At 41.6% G+C, this 19,784-nt stretch overlaps 1 protein-coding gene across 1 annotated transcript; it reads right to left on the bottom strand.

Annotated features, from left to right (window-relative positions):
• Positions 1-1,470: 1,470 nt before the first annotated feature.
• pkd1l2a (polycystic kidney disease 1 like 2a) lies at positions 1,471-17,538 on the bottom strand. Its single transcript, XM_029639623.2, has 38 exons — positions 17,253-17,538; positions 16,431-16,589; positions 15,242-15,382; positions 14,740-15,147; positions 14,482-14,603; positions 14,194-14,347; positions 13,751-13,955; positions 12,452-12,566; positions 11,972-12,119; positions 11,420-11,650; positions 11,112-11,260; positions 10,806-10,982; positions 10,448-10,585; positions 10,174-10,317; positions 9,974-10,098; positions 9,685-9,805; positions 9,370-9,501; positions 8,936-9,161; positions 8,637-8,827; positions 8,285-8,515; positions 8,100-8,201; positions 7,827-8,005; positions 7,597-7,743; positions 7,300-7,499; positions 6,977-7,209; positions 6,567-6,789; positions 6,000-6,463; positions 5,805-5,901; positions 5,557-5,697; positions 5,281-5,466; positions 4,836-5,166; positions 4,535-4,668; positions 4,311-4,438; positions 4,032-4,192; positions 3,704-3,914; positions 3,401-3,502; positions 3,191-3,322; positions 1,471-2,080 (listed from the first exon to the last, which is right to left on the bottom strand). Exons 1-38 carry the CDS (start codon positions 17,536-17,538, stop codon positions 1,910-1,912), a joined length of 6,945 nt encoding a protein of 2,314 aa, XP_029495483.1. The 3' UTR covers positions 1,471-1,909.
• Between the last annotated feature and the right edge of the window lie 2,246 nt (positions 17,539-19,784).

Here is a 19,784-nt window from a genome sequence, read left to right as displayed (position 1 = left end):
TAAGACACAAGTAAATTAATTACTTTTTCTCAAGGTTTCTCTCGGTAAATTGTACTCAAAATGTAATGGGGAGGCGCTTAGTTATTGTCATTGTACAAGAAAATATTTTTAAAAAATGGAAATTCCAGAAAATCATGACTGATTTAAAGACAGAAGAAACTAATAATGAGTACAATTCATTTTCTTGTCTATTTGAGAATCATTGAACATTTATATTTACATGAATAATGATGCCACACCCGAGGACAAATTCAAAGCACTAATGCATGAAATGGTTTGTTAATTTTGATATAAATGTTAAATCATTGGTGGCCACGAAACATTTCGAATTGTGTAGACATTGTTTTCAATTTTAGAAAATGTTATATATATATACAATTAAAAATAGAGGGGAATTTAATTTTGACATGAGGTAAGTAGAGAGCAAGTGGGCCTAAAATAGACCCACCTTTGGGAATTATTTTTAATAATATGTTCGTTTAGATATTTGGTTTTAAATTCCTCCCATCTAAAAGAGATTCTTCAGTACTTTTGTAGCCAGTAGTTCTGAAAGTAGAACGCATGAGCCAAAAGTGTTTCCCGAAAATTGCATACTACATCGCATATTTGCCGATATGTGCACCACATCAGTGCTCTTTCTCGCTCTGCTTTGTGTGCATCTTGCTAGCTGTCACTCAAATGGAGAAAGGCTAAAACTCGTTGGCTGAAAATCAAAATGCTAGGGGACGTGGGGGAAAATGTAGGGAAAATGGTGGCTAATTGAGGTAAGTAATAAAATAAGTATCCACGAGTTCATCTGACTCTGGGGAAGTAGATAAAGGGCCTCATTGCCAAAATCCTGAAGTATCCCTTTAATGACCAACCATCCTGCACACCAGAACAGTAAATTGAAATTGAATTTTTATTTACTTCTGGCTTCCCACAAACTGTTTTCGTCCAACCCAATACAATAGAGAGCAACACTAGTGTATGTAAATATACCCGCATTGCGAAAAGCACCTATGTGGTAGCTATCTACAGTAGCTAGCCAATCTTGCAGTTTGTCCATGCAATTATGGGCCAGTCAAGCAAAGCTAGATTTCTGCTTAATCTATGCATGGTACGGCTAGCTTAGCCTATAACCAACTGTTTTCATTTTCATTGTTTCATTGTGTGGTTTATTTATATTTTTAGCATATAGGATGGCAACTTCACCTAACTTCGACATGGCCTGTCAACCAAGCATGTATAACTCTGTCACCCAACCAGACTGGGGTTAAAATACTTCCAGATTTTTCTATTATTTTACAATACATTTCGAAATAAGTATCCAGATAAACTTTACTTGAAATAAAAATACACTCTCATGCATTTAACCCAAGTATTTGAAAAATACTTTAAAAATATAATTTAGTTGTAACCATTCAAATACTCAAATAAAGGTACTTGTTTTGGGCTGTGTATTTGAAAATACTCAAATACACATGCATTTGAACTTAGGTCTGCACCCAACTCTTACAAGTAAAAACAGAAACTGCACTAAACCATTTCTGTAGTAGTTCTTTATCCTAGGGAATGTGATCGGAATGAATTGCGCAGGCCACAACAGTCATCTCAGGACTTTTATCTGATCTTAATGCAACCCATTATAATTATGAAAGAATACAGTTTGCTATGGTTCAACACCCTTAATATTGTTTATTTATTTTGGAACTAAATATATTGAAAAAGCAGAACTGTTAGATAGAGGAATTATTATTTCATGTACATATGTACATATGGTTACATGGTACATATGCTGATTTGATTAAACAGCTACGAGCAACCATACAAGTGGTGCAAAATTCTTGATATAACATGTTTTAATACTCCTATTGAGCAACATAAATGAAAGCAGTTCCAATATCAATTCATACAGAGTGGCAGATCTTTACTGAGAACTAAGCATCTCTGAGGATATAGTGGAGGGTTCTTGCTTAGTAACAGAGGCATGGTTGGCAATCACATTGGGACTGTTACTTTCTTCTTTCTTATATTTGATCCCGAACAAGCTGCAGAACTTCATCAGCATCAGATCCACTATCTCCTCCTCCTCTGAGGGCTGTAAAAAAAAAGATCAGTCAAATCTGATTGGTCTGACATTGATACACCTACAGTAGCCAATTGCCACTGTTAAATGGTGGTGTTGATACTGTATTATTTAAGTGATAATGCCCTCGAAGCCGGTGTTTGGAGAATATATTGGCAGTCCTCCAAACACCGACTTCGGGTTACCAACATATTCAAATAATGATTGACATATTTGAATTAAAAACGTTATTTGGATTAATTTATTCATACTATTTCATCCTACCCAAGCCGGCTAGTCGTTCAGTCTTTTTGTTCTGTATTTATGGACGCGACCCAGTCATACATTCTAAATGTTCCATTGCCATACTGGCTGGCAACGTTCTTATCCCTTGCTTGCTAGCTAGCCAACAATGGGTAACTTACATTCACAACAAAATGTGCAGCCAGAATAACAGCAAAGTAACTGCATTTGCATTTGTTTAAACTGTTTTCTAGTGATATTTATTTGGATTAATCCCCATAATGAGCTAATGAGGCACGATTTCGCTTGGCATAGAAAATGTGTTCACTTGTCAGGACACTGTTGTTCAGAGGAGCTAGCCAACAACTCAGCTAATCACTTCAAACTGAAGCTGGAAAGACTGCAAACTAGCTGCACTTAGTTTTGTTTAAGCTATTTTCAACTGACATTTCTTTGCATTTATCCATAAAAATGACGGCAGCTGATTCATGATTTTGACTGGATGAGAAACGCAGCCTGCCTCTCTGTCTCGTCCCGACTCCTTCATTACTATGGAACAGCTGGAGATAGAATTTGAATATTGAAACCATGTTTAAAATGTTGGAGATGCAGACAGCAAGGTTTATACAAATCTCTGCTGTTGAAAACGAAATGTCAGTCAAAGAAATGTGAGATAATGTCTAGATGCTTTTTATAGTGGAGATCAAGTTTGTAAATTGCCTGGCTGGGCTGATGAGACAGTGGATTGCGCAGTCAGATGGAACAGAGTAAATACGTCATAGATTTAGTCAGTGGTAACTTGTGGAATCAGCTGGAATGCGGTTTTAACCAATCAGCATTCAGGATTCGACCCATCCGTTATATAAACAAGGAATATTATATGATTATGATGCACAGTACCTTGTGATGCATTTGCTCTTGAGTGAACGCCACCAGGATGACTGAGATGAACAGGTTCAGAAACACAAAGGTCATGAATATAATGCAGGAGCCAATGAGGAACGCTCCAAGCACCGGGTTGTAATCAAGAACCTGGATTGGAAGGAGATACCAATCAAAGACCTGCCATCATGGCCATAGCTGTAATTTAGAGAGCTTTCCTTTACTGACCTCGTCATAGTTGAAGATGCCCAGTTGCAAGCTGACCATGGTCAGAGCAGAATCCAGGAGAGTCCTATATGAGTACAGCTTCCAGCCATACATCAGATTAGACTGCAGACAATGATCACATGCTAGATTTAGTGTCAAAGCGCAATGAATCATAACTCAGCTGTGAAAGATTCAGTTAAATTGAAGAGACATTTATCACAAAAGCAAGCACATCGCAATTTATTAGGAATACAGATGCATTGCTACAAGAGAATGTCAAATAGGAAAGTTGGAGAATGAAAAGTTTTCCAGGAAGACCCTTACAATCATAGAATAGGCCAGGAACATAATGGTGATGACCAGTATGAAGCCTGATATGTCAGTCCAGGCACGTTGCAGTGTGGCTGTGATCATATGTAGCTTGGAGTTGAACCTCATCAGGTGCCACAGTTTGACTGTAGCCAGTAGCACCAGGAATGCAATCAGATACCCCAGCACTGCATCTGCTGTGGCTGTCTCATGGAAACTGGCAAACCTGGATAGAGAGGGGAGAAGTTGAACATCACACAGGAGCAACGGACCAACAATAGGGATAACAGACTAGCGAAAGAAGAACAGAAACCCATGATACCCCAACCCAGTGTGAACTCACTGGTCTTTATGGTTGTGGTAGTACTCCATGTCCCGGTTCCCTAGCAAGCTCCTCTTAATGAAGACAGACAGTGCGCTCCAGCTCAGGAGGATGATGGCGAGCTCCAGCAGGTTCCACTTTGTCTTGAAGTAAGCCCACTTCTGCTGCTTCATCAGCTTTCCCTGTGAGGAGAGGAGAAGAGTTAGACTCAGGAGGAATTCCAGAACAATGGCACTAGACCATTGTGTCACAGATTTTATACGCTTTACATATAAGAAAGGTATTTAAATTAAGGCTTACCTGAACATACATGTAGTAGAAGATAAAGAGGAAATAGATGACCTCAGATGCCATGACAAAGATATGGAGTCCACCGGTGGACTGGTATAGTCGGACACTCTGCAGCTCACTGCGAAACTGGAACGCTCCTGAGAGAATAAGACAGGTGCTGACAATCTGAGTTTTGGATGCCTTTAAATACTTACTTTATGCTGTATCATGGAGTGATATAACAACTGTCTCACCTACAGCTGTGGTCTCCAGCATGAGTGTGATAATGCAGAAGAGGTTGACATTGGCATTGTACACTGTGAACTCTACAAAGACTGCTCGGGTGAACATATCAAGCCAGGTGTTGTCAAACAGATACTGAAGGGTACTGCAGGGACAGAATACATGGAATAATTAAAATACACCCTTCGATACACAGGGCCGGACTACAGCCTTTGGGGACCGGGGCACCAGCCTCCATTATATAACATTATATACATTTGCTATGGCATGATAATTGTGATCAATTTGAAGCATTGGTAATTGTGAGCTTACCTGCTAGCATTCTGTGAGTCAGGGCCCAGGTCCACCACAAACCCCCCTCCCCTGTAGAGAACCACACTGCCCCAGATGGGTTGAGCTCTGAGTCGGGCCTGGGTTTGGTACTGCCAGGGGCTGCGGAGGGTCTTGGAGGTGTTTTCACTCGCAGAGCGGTTCCAGCCTGGCCCATAGGAGCCCATGTCCTCCACCTCCCATGAGTATGGAGCATGGCAGTCAGGTACAGCCTGGCGCATGGAGCGGGCGATTCGGCAGGAATTCTTCTGCACCCTCACCTGGCGAAGACGGGCATTACCAACCAGTTTGGAGTTCCCATCTGTGATGAAACCTTTAACACACCATTTGCTTTTGTTGACACAGGATTTAATCTATACCTTTATTTAGGAAATTTTGGAGCGTCGTGTTTTTCAAAGAAATAAACATCCTCTTTAGAGAATCCTACCTGGGTACTCTCCGAAGAGGTTGCTGAGAAGAGAGGTATTTGCCCAGGTGAAGACATTTCCGTGGCTCATGCTGTCTGAGATCCCTTGGCTGAAGCTCTGCCGAATATGCTGAATCAGGAAGTAAGCGTTAGGGTCCCGCTGACCATACGCCACAAGGAGCAACATCCACATGAACCCCATGTAGGCTGCAACAGAATCATAGGGCTTAAACATGTATGTTAACCAATAGGTGCAGTGAATGACAGTGCAGTGAACGAAAAAGTGGTTCCTCTTACTGAGAATCTCTTTGATGAGGGCGAAAACCTTCTGCTCCTTGATCATGTTGTTCCTCATCCTCTCGACGTCTGTGGGTGGCGGGGGCTGGTAGAAGCTACGTGTGCTATCCCTCCTGACAGCCCAGACTATATCAGGGTCATCTGTGGACCAGATTGTGTCATCTTACGCGGCTTAATGTTGTAAAAGTCTAGCTAATGTACAAGTAAACAGAATTTCCCCAAAACTGTAAATAAGGAAAACAAAGAACCTGGGTTTCTGAGTGCCCCTTCAATTTTTGGATCCCCATACTCCTCCTGATCAACTTTCTTCAGAACGAGAGCAAAGAAGGCTGCAAAACCTAGCACCTGTGTTAGGAAATCCACAAAGTTATACCCAGATTACAGATACATGCTGCAGGGCATTTTAAATTGAAATGAGAAAGTTCTAATCTAATGTTTCTCACTTTCAGCGGCTGAATGATTAGGAGGCTCTGAAAGAAAGAAACGAACATGGAGATGAGCCAGCTTATAGAGCGGTCCTTCCCATAGGTCAGCCCATACATCATGGTGAAGTATCCTGATACTCCGCTGGTGGCTACCACCAGTATCCAGCCGATAAACACAAACCACCAGGGCAGCCCGTCTTGACAGCACTTTTTACTGCCACTGTCCCCATCACTACTCTCAGCTTGGCCCGGACTTTGAGCCAGCTCATCCCCTGCCAGGCTGGAAGACTCTAGCAGTCCCTTCATGCCCTGGACCTGCTGCACTGCCCGGCAGTAGCTGTCTGGGTTGGGGAAGCGAGAATGTCCCAGTAGGCTCAGCTCCTTCTCTACATGGCGTAGCTGCCTGTACAGATACTGGCTGTTGTTGCTCCTTTTCTGTCTCCCATCCCCAGTCTTCTCAGGGCTCCCACACAGGCTGGTCTCTGAAAGCAGAGGGATATAGGAAATATATGGGTCAGACAGAGTTTAACATTTTCAACCAATACTGATGATCATCATTGTAGGATCTGGAGGCTTGGGCTGTACCTTGCAGATTGGTTACCCCTAGTGAGAGAATGAGCGATCCCTCTTTCTTGGAGGCATCAGTGTAGAACTCTCCACTGGCTCGGTTCTGCTGCCGGATGATGTCCTCCACCAGAGAGAGCAGAGTGTTGATATCAGTCTGTGGTCCAGACTTCATCTCTAACTCCAGGCGTGGAATGGGGCTCTTCATAGCCTTGGAGAGTGACTGAGCAATCTTCTTTATGTCCTGCGAGAATACAGTACATTAACAGCCTTGCTAATGTGGAGAGAAGACAGAATAAAGACAGCCAGGATGAGATCAAACTTACAACTGTCTACTTACAAATCATGGCTGACATACAGTATCTAAAATGAGATTTTATGGTAGGGACTGTTGGCTTCAATTGGAATATTGATATATTGACATAGTTTACCTTGATGACTCTGTCTGGTGTGAGTTCTCTGTCCCTCTGTGGGGAGGAGGGCTGAGAGGGAGACACTCTGCCAGTCTTCCCTTGCTCGGACACCTCTGCCTTGGGCTTTCCAGGCTTCGTCTCTCGGGGGCGGGTGTTTCTGAAGATACTCACAATGAGGAGATTAATTGGAAACATTATGATTGAACTCTGAACTCCAATCATCAGCTGCTGCCAGGTGAACTCGATATGACCTACAGGAGTAGAAAGAAAAAGAAGAACGAGTTATTGTTCTGAAAACCTACCATTTCCAAATGCCACCAATACTGTGCAGGCGTCCATACCCAGGTCCATGGTCTGCTCAGAGGGGTCGGTGGGGATGCCCCAGAACATGATGCTGGTCAGCATGGTACACAGCAGCAGAGATAAACAGCAGGAGACTCGCTGAACACATGTGAAGGTGCTCGTTGGAGGCCGGCTGATCACAGAGAACCATATGTGGCCATCACAGAAATCCTTTGCCGTCCTCATGAAGAACATATTGCTGCAGAATATACGGTATAGGAAGCTTGTACCATAATGGACAATTAGATTTGTATTAATATTTTACCATTCCAAGGTGCATTCAAGTTCCTTCTCACCTGAATTTCTTCAAATCCATCTCCGTGGTTACAGGGAAAACTTTATCCAGAGTGCACTTACTCATATCTATGGTCAGCCATGAGTTACATAGGAAGTGCCACTTCTGTCCTGTCTCTACATCTTGCACCATAACTTTGTTTATGTACCTGCAAGAAAACTCTTATTGTCAACTAGAAAGTTCAAAGTTCAACTTTGGTCATGGATTTTTCCCCTCCTCCCCCTTTCCTACCAGGCTGGGTGCCCCCCTGAGTTGTCGTGCCACAGCCTGATGCTCTGCAGCTCCCCCAGAGAGAAGGGTGTGGTCAACAGGAACATATCCACTGCACCCCTCTCAAACACAGGCTTGTCAGGGTCAGTGAGGTGGTGTGGCTCACTCTCTCCCTGCATGCCCAGCAGAGTCACAGTAACCTGCAGCATCAACACAGGGTCAGGGTGACTGAGTGTGGTTTTATCAGAGAACAGAATATGATGTCCTGCAGCAGTGGGAACTGTTGGTACTGACCTGAGAGGAGGTGGAAGCACCACGCCGATGCCCAGTGCTGATATTCAGCATGTAACGGTATTCAGCTAATGGGTCATTATCTTCCAACAATGTCACCTTCACCTATAAGAAGTAACACTTGAAGGTAAAACTCTGCATCAACAGCAAAGATGATAAAATGGTAGCAGTGGTTTTTCAAGTCAGACCTTGGCTGTGTCCTGGATGTCCTTCCTGCGTGCCCATATGACCACCAATACGTAAGCAACAAAGATGGAACCAATAAAGCACACCACCACAGGATTTTGGGCGAAGGTGCCAAAGAGCTCAGCCGTACGCGACACGTCTACGAGGTTGGGCATGACGAAGAAAGAGTTCCCGAAGAAGGTCAAGTGCGTACATAAGCACTGGGTGGCCAATAGCGTGGTTAAAGGACCAACCTAAGGAGATCACAGTTGGTTTATGTATTTCATTATGGCCTGGTCTAGGATTGCAGGGATGCTGCAATGTGCCTTTGTTTTATCATAAGGTGTTGTGTTGTGTAGTACTTGTTTAACTCACCCTGCAGCCATCTTCACTCCAGGTGGATAAGGTTTCATTCCAATACTTGCACTGAGCAGCAATGGAGGTGACAGTCACAGTGGCATTGACGGATTTAACCCCTGCTTCCACAATGGGCCTCACAACAAGGTAATGCACTCCAACTTTTCCTGTCAAATCTTTGGGACCCAGGACCCAGGTGTATTTCTCCTCTGTACCCAAAACACACACACAGTTTCTAAACATTAAATGTTTTCCGTTCACCATGCTTCACAATTGTTATGTCTACGTGACTCATGTACGTTCAGGAGGTACATCACCTTGCGTGTTGCTCTGGTGAGGCATCTGAGTCTTGGCTATGTATTGTTTATCGTTTGGGTAGTCTTTATACCCCAGGAACAGTTGAAAGGTTATGTCCGTGGATGGCTTTATCTTCAGCACCAGTGTTACATCAGGTGAAGGGACGTCGACCGTCAGTGTGCTGTAGTTTCCCAAGTACAGTATTGTGCTGTTTGCTTGCACTCCTTCAGGCCTTGGCAAGAAGATCTGAGCATCAAAGAAGAGATTATGTTTTTCAAAGAAGAGATAATGGGTATATCATTTATTATATACAGCAGGATGTCATTCGCCACTGATATCTGATCCAGGATCTGCAATCTTATATCTTTAATTTCATATGGTATTATTAAGGAAACAGTAGAGTTGTTACACTCTCAAATGACATAGAATATGAAGGGGTTTGCAGCACTCTGACCTCAATCTCCTCAGATAGGTTCTCTATGGGGATGACAGAACCATTTCCTCTTGTCAGGGAGACAGACCCCACAGTGCCGGTAATGTTGTTCTCCTCGCTCCATGAAAATGGGTTCTTCTTGAAACTTAGCATCTGTAACAAATAGGAAATAGTGAATTAAGAGAGAGAGGGTTTAAAAACCATACCTAATTATTCATCAACAAAACTAACAGGTACAAAAATACAAATATCTCTCTTCACAATGAAAATACCTTTCATGCATACTGACTCATGATAATACATACATACATTATATAGTCCCACATGCACACTTACTCGCACGTCCACTGGTTCATCTGGAGAAAGGACATCAGCACCCAGGGGAGGGAAGAAAAAGCTTGCAGAGGGGCTTATTGGGTTGCTTATAGACTGCATCTGAATAGCTTCTGTTGACACTCTGAGAGGGCATGATATGCTGTCACTCAATATTGAGGCTATATAACAGTTGCAATGTCTTGCAGACATTGCATTGTAACAGCAATTAAAATATGTCTGATGAGGTACAATCGTTGCTTTTTAAAACTACAGTTCCTTTTCTTATGTCCTCTGCCCACATTCTTCTTACCTGTTCACAAACACAGTGATCTGAGAGCTGTTGACAATCACAGGAGCTTCATCAACCTTCTTCCAATTCAACAGTGCACTCTGCACATTGTCCATGCCCTTGAGAAGTAAATCAGAGACTTCTCTCTGTGAAAGACAAACTGTTAAGTAAGGATGCTTCATTACTGTCATTAGACTAAGTGAAGGTAAATATGTGCTCACGTTTGAGGAAACATCCAGGATATTGCTGGCTGCCTCTACAATTGGTGTAGCTGCCTGCACCATCTCCTCTTCTCCACCATGCTCACTGACGTTCATGGAGAGGAGGGAAGAGCTGAGGTTTGCCACCAGGAAGCTAGCTTCAAGCTGGAAAAAAATAGACCATCTGAAATGAAGTCTTTATTCTGGGCACATTTTGACCAATAGGCCTATGTGTTTGTGTGAATTACTCCATGCTACCCTGCTTCCATGGGGGGCTAGGTCTATTCAAGTGTACCTGAGCATCGGGACTAAGCTCATCACCCCTCTTGGTGAGTCCTGCCACAGCTCTGGCCATCAGCTGCACTTTCTGAGGAGTGCTGCTGGAGCTGTTCTCCAGTGCTTCAGTTATATTCATCAGCATCTGTTCTCGCAGCTTAAGGAGACACACCAACATTGAAGAATGATGTTTAAAGCCCTTAACCTGGACCTTTTACATGTACGCCAATTGCACAATCTCCATCTGGATTATTCAATCAGGATACCTCACAAACATCTGTCTTGTAAACTCAACGAAAACATACCACTATCTTTGTCTTAAAGTTCATATTCATTTAGTATCCCCCCACACACACACACACACACACTCCTTATACCTTCATCCTGTCATTCTTTTCCTCACTGGAGCCTTTATTCAGTATGTCCGACACAGACTTGAACATCTGTCCAAGGGTCTCTCCAGAGAGCATCCCCTGCTGCCCTAGATTAGCCACTGTGTTCGCCACTGCAGATTGGAGCTCCTGCACTGGGGTACCGGACTTGGCTGGCCGCACCTTGGGGGATAACAACTAAATGAGTGCTCCAATTACTAAATGGATGTGAACTATGGAGATGAAAGGCAAGACAGAGCCCATACATGAAATTATATTATTTATTATTTATTTTGTTTGGTAATAACAAACCTCAGTGTTGATTGTGGTACTTCCACGTGTCTTTGTGTTCAATTCTGTAACAGTCACCTTTACCGACAGCATGTAGTTGCTGCTTATCTCCCCAACAGGTAGGAAGATTAACGTTACTTTATTTACAGAACTGCAGCGCAGATGTTTACCTGAAAGATAAAGAAGAAAAACTATCTGATTACATAGATTTTTTTATTTTTTACTAAATCAATATGGCATTTTTATCTTAATCTGGCTCTGGTGCTAAAACTTCTTTGATGGGAGAAGGTTTCCTGAATTATACAACACTGGCAAAGAGGGATACTCACCTTGGTCAGTTTTAAAACAATATTGGCAGCCGTTTGTGCAGGATGTAGGTGTTGTACAGGTGATATCGAAAGGATCCAGAACGGTGCCATTCGGAGGGTAAATACGACATGAAGGGGGACTTAAGGTGATAGTCGGAGCAGAGGTTACAGGTGGCGTAGTATCAGCAGGTGCAGGAGTCGTAACACCTGGTATCTGAATGGTGTACTTGGCATATTCAAAAGTTTCCTTATCTAAAGAACGGTGATATACAGGGATATTTATGTTATTTCCACTCGTGAACATGTTACATTAGGTCCATACTTTCTGAGGATGAATCAATCCCAACTATGCTCCGATAAATATCTCAAACAAAAATGGGGATGTCTAATTGATCAGTCGGGAAATGTCTAAATATGACCATTTGTTGACTTTTTTTTCTGTCGATATGCTGAAGAACAGTTTGATGCAAGTTCAACATATCTGAAGGACATCCTGTTATCAACTGAGTTAACCAAACTTTTAGCCTGTACTTCTAGTGTTTTTGGAATTGAATACAAGGAATAGATACTCACCATAAACTATCACATGGAGATTCTGAAGCCTATCTGAAGCTTCTTTCAGGTAGTTTTTGCTGACTTTGTACTCTTTCTGACCATCTTGATCTTTTCTTTCCGTAAGTGGCTTTTTCCCTGCGTTGTTGTAACAGTTTTGCAGGGCACCCTAGAAGACCACAGAATTCAAAATGTTGTCCTCATGTACGCTGAACTTTGGCTATTGTATAGTCCATCACATGCAGTCCACAAATAATGTGTTTATGCATCAATTTGTTTTATTTATCTAGAATATGTCAACTCCAAATTAGACAGCATGGGTTAGTCAATAAATTGATTCATGCACTCCAACGAAACTCATTCACACATGAAAACAAGCATTTCGCTACATCCACAATAACATCTTCGAAACACGTGTATGTGACAAATAAAATTTGATTTGAAACCAATAAAACATATGATTGCATTCAGCATGCAACAATAAAGGAATCTCAAACTTACTGTTGAAGGTTTTGGGTCCTCAATTTGCCAAATTACCTTTGGGCAACTGGAGTTACAGTCCAATTTGAATTTGACATCTTTTTTTACATCCACTATATTACAATTATCCTGGCAACTGAAAGAATATGGGAACGTTTTTAGCATAAAATAGATCTTAAAAACATTGAATTCACATTTTGTAACATAGTAACTTGATTATTGCTTCGTAAATACATAGCAATGGAGTTCAGCAGTTATTGTTATCATACAAATGGAAATAGGAACAGTGTTGTACCAGAAACAGTTTACCTTTGTAATAACAAAGCAATACATACATTATTATGTAATTATTGGGCAACTAATGCAACATTATTATTAGTGTAATTACAGCATGCTCCATAGGCATGAGAGCAATTCATGTTAAATGTGACCAATTTACTTCTGAATTTTAATTAAATCAGTCAATTAACATGCTAATGTCATAACCCTGTTGTACACTTAAGGATTACAAATATGTCAATAGTTTAAGCTAAATCATTTCTAACCCAATTCATTCCAGATATTTAGTATCATTCTGTATGGCCACCTAGGCCAGTCCAAAAGCCTTATGATGTCCAACATACATGTAACTGCCAAAAGAAAGGAAACACTTGATTAAACGAGGGATACAAAGTATATTGAAAGCCGGTCCTTCCACACAGGTGTTGTTCCTGAGTTAATTATGCAATTATTATTATTCCCTCATACTTAGGGTCATGTATAAAAATGCCCAGTTGTTATTATTTTTATTTTGGCTACCATGGCTGGATGAAGAGATGTCAGTGAGGGCTCTCAAAGGAGGGGGTTTAGGGGGTTTAAGGTGTGTGTGTGTGTGTTTGTCTCAGTCACCAGATTGCAACTCAATTGCAGACTTATTGGAGATTCTGGAGTGGTGCATGAGACAGCGTTTTCCACCAGCATCAACAAAACACTAAATTATGGAATTTCTAGAGGAAGCTTAGTGTCACCTCCCTCCAACAGAGATCCAGGCACTTGTAGAATCTATGCAAGGTGCACTGAAACCGTTCTGGTGGCCCAACACCCTATTAAGACACTTTATGTTGGTGTTTCCTTTATTTTGGCAGTTACCTGTACTTCTCTGAGGATGATTATGACGATGATACTAGAATTATTAATAGGCTTCTAGGATATTTAAATAGCCATTTTTATAATATTGTCATTGCCTGTTTTTATAATGGGAGTTATCATGTCATGAAATAAAATAGCATGACTTTGTTTAATTATATTAACTTCACTATTTGAAGCGTATCCCCATATTACCAAATTCTAAAGTTGGCGAAGTTTGTTGGAGTAACCGTGATGCATTGGGATGTTGAAATCAAGTCGACCCATTTCCCATCGCCACTCCTTTTCTTCACAGAAAAAGTGTATTCAAAAAACTCAAATGGGTTTGGAAGACAGTCTTTTTCAATCAAACGAGTCGTGTCTGTTGTTTTATCATTGCATTTCCCTTTACAGTCTTCTTCTATAGGAATTGGAAAGGGAAAATGGTTAGAAAACATCACCATAAGGCCATGCTGTAAAAAGATGACAGACACAACACGGAGTAAACAGAGGGAAAAAAACGTTTGAGATTGTTACGGAAAATGGAAGTTATAAAACAAAGTTTACAGTCATTGTTTTTCATTTTATACTGTAATAGGGTGGGGTGAGAGGGTTCTCTTCAACAGCCCTGTGGCTTAAAGGCCTTAACTGGTACTTACTGCATTCCCATTCAAATTTGCGCTGCTTTCCATTTGATAGTCCTCCTAAGCCAGTTACCTCAAGTTTGACGCTTTCAGTGTCTTGACTGGCAGTTTCTGGAATGGCAGTAATTCTCAAGGTATAGGCTCGGCGAACTCTCATATGCTTTTCTGTCTGGGGATGAAAACAAATATGTGATGAAAAACTGCAGGAAAATAATTACCTTAACATTAGTGAAAAAGGTGCTACCTGTTTAAGGTTAAAGAGGAATATATACATTTTTTGTAATTCTTAGCTATTTGACATACTGTGTTTGCATAGCCATTCTGCCTGAGGTCTGAACTGTTGTGACAAACAACTGTTGTGTTCCCCACATCCACATCCATGTGTGAGAAGACATTCCAGGCCCTGACTTTCACTTGCAAAAATCCTGTAACAAAACTGCTGATATGAATAATATAAACAAGAGTATTATAAAGAATTTTAAAAATGTCTCTTCATCAGTCTCTGTTTTAATCTCTGAGTAAGGTTTGTTGGATGACAGTTTGAGTAGATTGGTTAGGTACCTTGGATAGTGGTTGAGATATTGTAAACCTGCATGCTGCTGTTTTGCATGTCTCTGGTCTCAGAGATGCTGTCGTTGGCTCCAGACACCTGGAAGAGAAGCTGCACCGGGGCTCCCCGGTCCAGGGAGACACTAACATAGAGGTCTGAGTCTGGACACTCCCCCTCCTCAGCCATCACTGATCCCAGCAGGCCCTCCACAGGCTCCAGCAGACACACCTGCAGCTCAGTGGACACGCCCAAGACCGAGACCCCGTTAGAGGCATGCAGGGTCAGCTGGTGGCAACCAGAGCCCAGCTGTTGCTCCACCTCTGGTCCCACTGTGATGTTGTGGGGGACGATTCCTCTGACTGCTGATGAATTGGCCACCAACATCTCACCACTGTGGAGTTTGTAGGTCACATTCGTACCTGTAGATAGCAAAGTTGTCTCATTCTACCAAGATTTGTACTCGGAAATGTAAGACCAGATACTTTCATTTCGGCTCATGTTGGTTTTACTTACCAGCTTCTACTTCTACCTGGATTTGAAGGGGGCTTCCGTACAGGGCCTTGCAGTTTGCACCATCTGTTGATTGGTTCATGCTATAGCACTTAATGACGCCAAACTCCCCGATGGGCTTCTGAAGGATGACGTTTTTCTGGACTGTGGACCAGAGACACAGCTGGGTGATGAATATGACTGTGTGCTAGGTGCTAGTCTCCGCTCAAGCTTGCCAATGTCTTCAAATATAAGAACGGAAATGTACCAAACTAGAACAAAGTTAATGGCCTACTTGGGTATTTTTGTTTAGTTTAATTTGAAATGCATCACATTGCATTCTGCATTTGAATTGAATATATTATCATGTGTGTTGCTGTATTATTAGAATATGCCTGAGGGACAACTAAAGTTGATTGGCTGATGATGCTGTGCCATTTTTCACATTGTGGTCGACTAAAGATTGGTTGTTGTGTAATCCAACTGATAAGAGGGAGAGAGATTAGAATCAAGCAGATAAGCATGTAGTACAGGTACTGTCTGAAGGCCACACAACAACCACTGCTTCCTATATACTGACGGAGAGGAAAATCACTTTACATAGTACATACTGTAACAGAGTGGGATAAGCTGTGTAGATAATAAGGGGCATAAACTGTAGGCCTGTTTTTGTCACTACAGAAAGTGCTACTAATAAAGTAAATTATATGAAATTGTCATTATCGTTTTCCTCATTAGGCTGTCGTCCTTTTTAGAATTGAGTTGTACAAAAGCCATTACATTTATGGGAGGGGTATCAGTACACATGATTTAGATAGAGGATCCTTATTACAATGCCTACTCTGAATGTCTGCCATTCATGCATGAAACACTAGCTCAGGAGGACAAACAATGCAATACGTTAAATGCAAAGGTCAATATTTACTACCTTGTATTTCTATTTATTTGTATTGTTTTTACAACCAAAGCATGTGATTTCACTATATGCAGGCTATATTCAGTGGCTTTGCTTTTATTCGGCTACTGTGGTTTCCAGTGCGATAAAGACATCTTTTATGTTGATTATACAATAGCTCCTTCCTCAAGTGGAATTTTGTTCTCGTGCATTTCCCTCCTTTGCTGCAGCTGTGTTTGTTTTACAATATTAACAGTTCTATCCAGCTGCACTCCTCGCTCTCTACCTCACAAACACACACACGCATCAAATACAAACCAAATTGGCAGATGAAGTGCAGCTCCTGGCTACAGTTGCTTGTTGCCTCCCACTGAAACCCTGAGCTCCTCAGTATGTGACCACAGCCAGCCCCTGGATCAGGGTCGTTCACCCAGTTAGAGTAGCTGACATCAGAGCCATCAAGCCAGGAGAGAGGACCTGAGGATTTACAGCACAAACACCAATGAAAGTATTATATTCTATATACACTTAGGGTACAAAACATTAGGAACACCTGCTCTTCAAAGGAGAGGAAATAAAGTATTATTTTCCCACAATATTAGATGTCCCATCTGTTCGACCTGACATGCTTACTGTGTACTATCTAGATAATTTAATAAATACTATGATAGCTTGTGTTCTCATGAGGGATGTCAGAGGCATTAATAAAATATGTAAAGAAGCAGTAAGGAAAGGAAACAGCGCTATTAGGTGATAAAGTTTCGTCCTTTGTGTGGAGAATTAAAAAGACTGCTTTAATTCAACGGACTGGACAGCAAAACCTATTGAATGACAGGTGTACCTCATTAGCTGCTAAAAGGATATATGTAAATGTGGCATGGTCTCCTAGCAATGGTGCGAGATTAATACATTATAAATCTCCCAGCAAGAGGCCAGCTGATGTGGGAGTGAACAAGCCCAGCATCTTAGTCTTAGGTTGGGAGACAGCAGTGGAAATTGAACGATTATCTGTACAATATCTGCTCAAATGAATACAATGCACTCTACTCCACCCTTTGAGATCCTTTGCATGATCAAAGGATCTAATGCATTAGTGTCATCAAATAATGCCCACTTTAGTTGCCTGGGCTGCTCTCTTACCTTCAGCAACAGCAGAGTCCAGTGTTAGGTTCGGGGAAGCAGGTGCTAAACCCAGCCACCAGTCCTGCTCTGGCTGCAGGTGCTTCTGTAGGAACTGCTGTGTATCAATATTTAGAATGAAGGCCAGGTGTCCACCACCCCGCTCACACCAGCCCTGTCCACTGAGGAAGGAACGCGGTAGAGCCACAAACTCATAACAGGAGCCGTCAAAACCCTCTTGGTACTCTGGGTAGGATAGAGGTGCCATCTCATCCTCCGCACAAGACAGGCTTAAGAGGAGAGCCATCAAGAGCAATACAGAGAGATTAGTGCTGTCCATCTTCACCCCTTCACCTGTGCACTATTACAGGCAGCCTGATGACATGCTGTCTTTTAAAGGGGCCTGACATTACAGAATGACCTGTTATGGCTGACTGCACTTTCTTTGTGAAGTTCTAATGGACATAATCCTTGTGTACAAACCAACAGACCACAGGGATATAGTGAATGGTCTGCAATAAGGCCCTCAGGGAAGGACCCTGTGTCAACAGTAATAATGGGTGCCTCTGAAGGCTACCATTGATGTAACACACTGCAGCTTGCAGGTGTAGATCAACTTTATACAGGTTTGGCAGCAACAAACCAATGACCCAGATAAAGACCATCAGAGTTATAAAAGTCCAAAAATACAGAGACTCTTTGTATTTATACCACATATGAAACTTTACAGGGCCAAGAATTTTGTTGATTAACATTGGTACTGCTGTGAACTGTCAGAGGACTTTTAAATCAACCACTGACCCAGACAGTGGCCTTGTCTCCTGACAGTCATGTCCAACTCTTCTGGACTTTTGACATCCTTAGTTGTAAAGGAAAATGCATTTGTTCATGTGGTGAACTCGACAAGCCTTCTGTCTGTTTTGACTAATAAGAACATGTCTCTTTTTTAGGAGCTGCATGTGAGTCGGTATCATGTCATTTGATGTTTATTCAGTTTTAGCTCCCTTGTTTCTATTGTGTATGAAAATGTAATCTAATGAAAGAATGTTGGCGTATATGGGACTCTAGACCAGTGCTTCCCAAACTCGGTCCTGGGGCCCCCCTGGGTGTAAGTTTTGGATTTTTCCCTAACAATACTCAGCTGATTCAAATAATCAAAGCTTGATGATGAGTTGGTTATTTGATTCAGCTGTGTAGTGGTAGTTCAAAAACCAAAACGTGCCCCCATTGGGGCCCCAGGACCGAGTTTGGGAAGCATTGCTCTAGACCAGCTGTACTATGTGGTAATCAGTGACAGTAGAATTGACCTCTGTAAAACCATAAACACATATAGCTAAGTATGTGCACAGATAAAGGCAAATAAACTTAGGTCCAAAGTATAGGCCTGCTCTACATTTTCCAATTGACTAAAGAGAATCCAGGCCATGGTGGATTAATGCATTTTCCATTTGGATACATTTTAAAAACTTCAAGGAGTTTGTGGGATTAAACTCAAGTTGCCTTACATCATGTCAACATGATAGGCTACAATAATTGCACTGAGATAATAACAGAACATATTAAATGTGTTATTCCCAGATGCCTGAATGTGTGTGGCCTTATCGTGTGTTTAAAGATAATGGACATGATCTGTGTTGTAAAGAATTGTGTAATCATTTTGCACAGAATTGGCATTTAGATAACAGTAAGTTTCACAACAATTAGTTGAAAAGGCATGTTTGTGCATGCATGCACTTTTGTGTGGAGTGTGCATACTAGTCCATGAGCCAGGGCGGGGGATCGGTCGGGCTCACTTGGGGTGATGTCTCATAGTGATTTCTTTAAAGGTCTATGTCCCTAGAGTTGGAAAATGTGTGATAGCAGTGCAGCAATTTGAGCTTTCTCCGGTTATCACGCTTTCTTACATCCCTCCATTCCATACATTTTCCCATAGGGATTTTACCCTTTGACAAACCACGCCAGTATAGAACAAGTTATTGGTCACGTATACCATTTAATCATATATCATTGGAAAACTCCAATTTACAGTTATCCATCAGACACATTTTCGGTATGTTCAGAGCTTCGACCAACTATGTTTTTGGATTGTAACTTTGGTGATAGAAGCACCAAATTGCATATACTGTACACAGCTAGAAAAGATTTGTAGATCTTGTCGATTTGTGAAATGTATCCCCAATGAGTTATGTGGCGGCCATATTGAGAGAAACAAAACCTGTGGGGTTTTACCCAAGAAGACTCGAGGCTCTAATTGTTGCCAAAGGTGCTTCAACAAAGTACTAAGTAAAGGGTTTGAATACTTATGTAAATGTGGTATCTGTTATTTATTTATTTTTTAATATAAATTAGCAAACATTGAGGGGGGAAAAACAATTTAATCAATTTTAGAATAAGGCTGTAACGTAACAAAATGTGGAAAAGGTCAAGGGGTCTGAATACGTCCGAATGCACTGTATATGTTTTCACTTGTAAAATAATGACACTGTATATAGCCATTGATTCTTGAATAATGTAATTTGTAATGCCTGTTTAGCTTATTCAACTGTCTAAATA

This window comes from Oncorhynchus nerka, linkage group LG28 (genome assembly GCF_034236695.1).
Source record: "Oncorhynchus nerka isolate Pitt River linkage group LG28, Oner_Uvic_2.0, whole genome shotgun sequence".
Classification (NCBI taxonomy): Eukaryota; Metazoa; Chordata; class Actinopteri; order Salmoniformes; family Salmonidae; genus Oncorhynchus; species Oncorhynchus nerka.
The sequence above is the reverse complement of the archived record's forward strand: the minus strand, read 5'-3'. Positions and strand labels throughout refer to the sequence as shown.